Source organism: Ictalurus punctatus, chromosome 6 (genome assembly GCF_001660625.3).
Source record: "Ictalurus punctatus breed USDA103 chromosome 6, Coco_2.0, whole genome shotgun sequence".
NCBI classification, from domain to species: Eukaryota; Metazoa; Chordata; class Actinopteri; order Siluriformes; family Ictaluridae; genus Ictalurus; species Ictalurus punctatus.
The window spans coordinates 28,053,157-28,057,393 of NC_030421.2; the positions used below are offsets into that span (position 1 = coordinate 28,053,157).

The 4,237-nt window shown below is 39.5% G+C and overlaps 1 protein-coding gene across 1 annotated transcript; it reads left to right on the forward strand.

The window, feature by feature from the left end:
- The first annotated feature begins 201 nt into the window (after window positions 1-201).
- tuba8l3 (tubulin, alpha 8 like 3) lies at window positions 202-3,330 on the forward strand. Its single transcript, XM_017470483.3, has 4 exons — window positions 202-308; window positions 1,580-1,802; window positions 1,924-2,072; window positions 2,259-3,330. Exons 1-4 carry the CDS (start codon window positions 306-308, stop codon window positions 3,234-3,236), a joined length of 1,353 nt encoding a protein of 450 aa, XP_017325972.1. The 5' UTR covers window positions 202-305; the 3' UTR covers window positions 3,237-3,330.
- The last annotated feature ends 907 nt before the right edge of the window (window positions 3,331-4,237 follow it).

Genomic DNA, 4,237 nt, shown 5'->3' on the forward strand with positions numbered 1-4,237 from the left:
AACTGTGTTCTGTGACAAACTGACAAATTTAATATGTATTTTTAATATTTGCTTCTAAGTTGTACACACCCAGTAAAATGTCCAGATGTTTTTTTCATACTCCCAGTACTCCCCAGAGGAAGGTCTTCCTCTGTACAAAGGACGGCCTTTTTTTTGCATAAAAGTCTCTGTAGGACCAACAGGCGATCTTGCTTCCTGCCTCCTTTCCTCCTCCCTCTCTATAAAAACCCCACCTCTCTTTTCTTCGTCCACATCTGCCTTCTGTTTCCGAACCCTCAAGTTGGCCTGAAGGAAAATCTTTCAAGATGGTAAGTGCTGACGCAGATCAAGTCTGACTAGCATTCCTTTTAGTAATCTAAATTTTTTTAAACCAACATTACGATCTACATTCTTAATGAGTGAGTTGACTAAAAGAAACAAGATACATAGGTGTAACTATATATTATATTTTGTCAATCTCTATACTTTCAATGTGTAGTCCATTAAATATTAAAGAATAGTATTGGCTAAAAGTATAGCCTAGAAAATGTTTACAGTTACAGTTAGAGAGTTACAGTCAAGGGCACAGAGAACATGCGTGTCCTAATAAAGAGGATGTGGCTGAGGCCTTCAAAGCAAAATCCCAGACACTACTACAGATTTGGAAAGTAATACTTAGTTCTCAATCCTCAGTGCCTAGATGAGCAAGATGCAGTAGATTCAAGTAGTTTTGCAATCCCAAAATATCTACAAATTTAAAAATAAATAAATAAATAAATAAATCAGCAACAAAGAGAACTTGTTTGACAGCAATGCCTTAATTTATAAGAGAATGGATGCATTCATGTTCCCTTATGATATAGAGATTCACTGGCAGTAGATGAGATCATGATTGACAAAGACTGAAGAGACTGGAGTATTGGGGAATAATGGATATGTCTGTTCTGCTAAAGCAGCCTGGACGAGATGTCTCTGCTTGTTACACAAAGGAGAGTGTGCAGCTCAGTGGGACAGAGCAGAGGGTGGAGTGAGGGCTAGCTGCAAAGGAACTGGGCTATTTCCTGTCTAACACACAGTTCCCAAAAACTAGTTTGAACATGACGCGCATAGGCAAAATAAATTAATTTGGTTGAATTTTGTTTATAATGCCATCAAAATTATAACATTTTAATCCTTTCATATGACTTAATAAGTTATGATGAAATTGCTATGAAAGTGAAGTCGAGACTCGGTTGCAAAAATGTACAAATATTCCAGTGGGCAGGCTGAACCATGGATGAGAGATGAAAAAAGGACTGTGAATTTTTTTGAAAGTGAATGTGAGTTAAGTGAGTTAAGTACTAGTATGAGAACTTGCCCCAGGTATTGATGTCCACACTGAAGTTAACTTATTAGTTAAGAAAGTAGGTTAAGATAGTTAAGTGTGTGTTTGATAGGGCACTATTTTGAACAGATGCCATATATGGAAAAAAATGTCCCTATACACCAAATGACAAAGGAATATATTTTACATAAATGTATGATTTTGCTCAAATAAAACATAGTGATTAAATACAGATTTTTCTTAAAAGTTACATTCTGTTCTGATGGATTCTTGTAGCGTGAGTGTATCTCGATGCATGTTGGTCAAGCTGGGGCCCAGATGGGAAATGCATGCTGGGAACTCTACTGTCTGGAGCATGGGATCCAACCAGACGGACAGATGCCCAGTGACAAGACCTTCGGAGGAGGAGATGATTCCTTCAATACTTTCTTCAGCGAGACGGGAGCAGGGAAACATGTTCCACGTGCCATTTTTGTAGATCTGGAACCCACTGTGATTGGTAAGATGACACTGATTTAGCTTGTGAGAACAATACTTGAGTGAATAATTTGCTGTTTTGCATATAAAAGGCAACTGAGCATACTTGTGCTCCAGTTAATTAAAGATTTTTATGTGCACAGATGAAGTACGTACAGGCACATACCGCCAACTCTTCCATCCCGAGCAACTCATCACTGGCAAAGAGGATGCTGCCAATAATTATGCTCGTGGACACTACACCATTGGAAAGGAGATCATTGATCTGGTGTTGGACCGGACCCGTAAACTGGTTAGTTTTGCCATTTTAGAAGAATGTTGTACTTTCCTGAAGGCCTAATTTTGGTGCCAATTTCCCTATTAGAAATGATAAAATAATATAAAATTAGTGTCATCACATTACATAATCATAAAATTATAAACAGATTAATTAACTGTGATATAGAAAAAAGTCTAAAAAATTTTCTCACCCCTACAGGCTGACCAGTGCACTGGCCTTCAGGGATTTCTCATTTTCCACAGCTTTGGTGGAGGTACTGGTTCTGGCTTCACCTCCCTGTTGATGGAGCGCCTCTCTGTTGACTATGGCAAGAAGTCCAAGCTCGAGTTCGCCATCTACCCAGCTCCCCAGGTTTCCACAGCAGTGGTGGAGCCCTACAACTCCATCCTGACCACTCACACCACCCTGGAGCACTCAGACTGTGCCTTCATGGTAGACAATGAAGCCATCTATGATATCTGTCGCAAGAATCTGGATATTGAGCGCCCCACTTACACCAATCTTAACAGGCTCATTGGCCAAATAGTCTCCTCCATTACTGCTTCGCTCAGATTTGATGGAGCTCTGAATGTGGATCTGACAGAGTTCCAGACAAATTTGGTGCCCTACCCTCGCATCCACTTCCCTCTGGCCACCTATGCTCCTGTGATTTCTGCTGAGAAGGCATACCATGAGCAGCTTTCTGTTGCTGACATCACCAATGCCTGCTTTGAGCCCTCTAACCAGATGGTAAAGTGTGATCCACGTCATGGTAAATACATGGCATGTTGCCTCCTCTACCGCGGAGATGTGGTACCCAAAGATGTTAACTCTGCCATAGCCGCAATCAAGACCAAACGCACCATCCAGTTTGTGGACTGGTGTCCCACTGGCTTCAAGGTGGGTATCAACTACCAGCCCCCTACTGTCGTCCCTGGAGGAGACCTGGCTAAGGTGCAGAGAGCAGTTTGCATGCTGAGTAACACCACAGCCATCGCTGAGGCCTGGGCCCGTCTAGACCACAAGTTTGACCTGATGTATGCCAAGAGAGCCTTTGTGCACTGGTATGTAGGAGAGGGCATGGAGGAGGGTGAGTTCTCAGAGGCCAGAGAGGACATGGCCGCTCTAGAGAAGGATTATGAAGAAGTGGGAACTGACAGTGTGGGAGATGAAGATGAAGAAGGAGAAGAATACTAAAGAAAACAACTGGTGACCAATGTTGTTTTTTTTTTTTTTTTTTAACTAAAATGCAAAGTATGCCATAATTAAAGAGTTGTTTTGATCAAACAAATCTCAGAATATTGTTATCTTTCTTTGAATGGCTTAAAAATAAAATATTAATTAAATTTAACAATGAAGGGGTTGGCATGGAGGGGAACCAAAGGGAAACAGAAATTGCCAAATGCCGTACATTAACCTTTAAGAGGCCCAAAATTCCTACCTATGGCCCTGACATATATACAGATTTAAAATGGACTTTTAAAGTGGAAATATACAGTACATTTAAATTTGAACATATAGAATCAAATATAATTTAATCTAATCTAGTACTTTATATAATGAGCATTCAAAAAATATTTCACATTGTTGTTATTAATTATGGAAAAGTTATAAATGTAGCTGTAAAATGTAGTAATGTTCCAGATATTAAACCTGAGCAGTTTAATGTTTCATGTTTTGTTTTGTTTTCCTTCTAACATCTGTTCGACACTAGCTGGTCAAATAGTGATAGATTAATTTAACCAAGAACAGAGCTGAGCTTAATTTATCAAACTTATTAGTATTTTGCTTTGAATTTGTCATATCTGAGTACAAAGATGTGTTAATACTAACACAATTCCAATATAAGGTTGTGAATGTGTAGTGTACATTTACATGTCCTAAAACCTGTCAAATGACATGTCAAAAGAAGCGCTACGTTTTATAGGTACTTTTGATTTAGTGGGTACACAAAAGCATAAGGTAAATGCTGATATTAATATATTTTCTAAACCAACGTAGAGCCTTAATCTCATTATATAATATAAAACTTTGCCGGCGCCATTTTTAACTCCTCTTCAGCCATCCAATCTGCGAACTGTCGAGTGTTAAACTACTAGCCAATCATAGCTCACGACAAGTTGCACCGTATCCAATCATAGCACAGGAGGCGGGATTTATGGGCGGGTGAATAGAGAAGCGCTGGGAGAGCTCACGTT

Bases quoted from the DNA above. Each gene is read 5' to 3' on its own strand.
- tuba8l3 (XM_017470483.3), top strand. The intron at 1,803-1,923 runs GTAAGATGACAC...TTATGTGCACAG, and splicing joins TCTGGAACCCACTGTGATTG to ATGAAGTACGTACAGGCACA. The intron at 2,073-2,258 runs GTTAGTTTTGCC...TCACCCCTACAG, and splicing joins TGGACCGGACCCGTAAACTG to GCTGACCAGTGCACTGGCCT.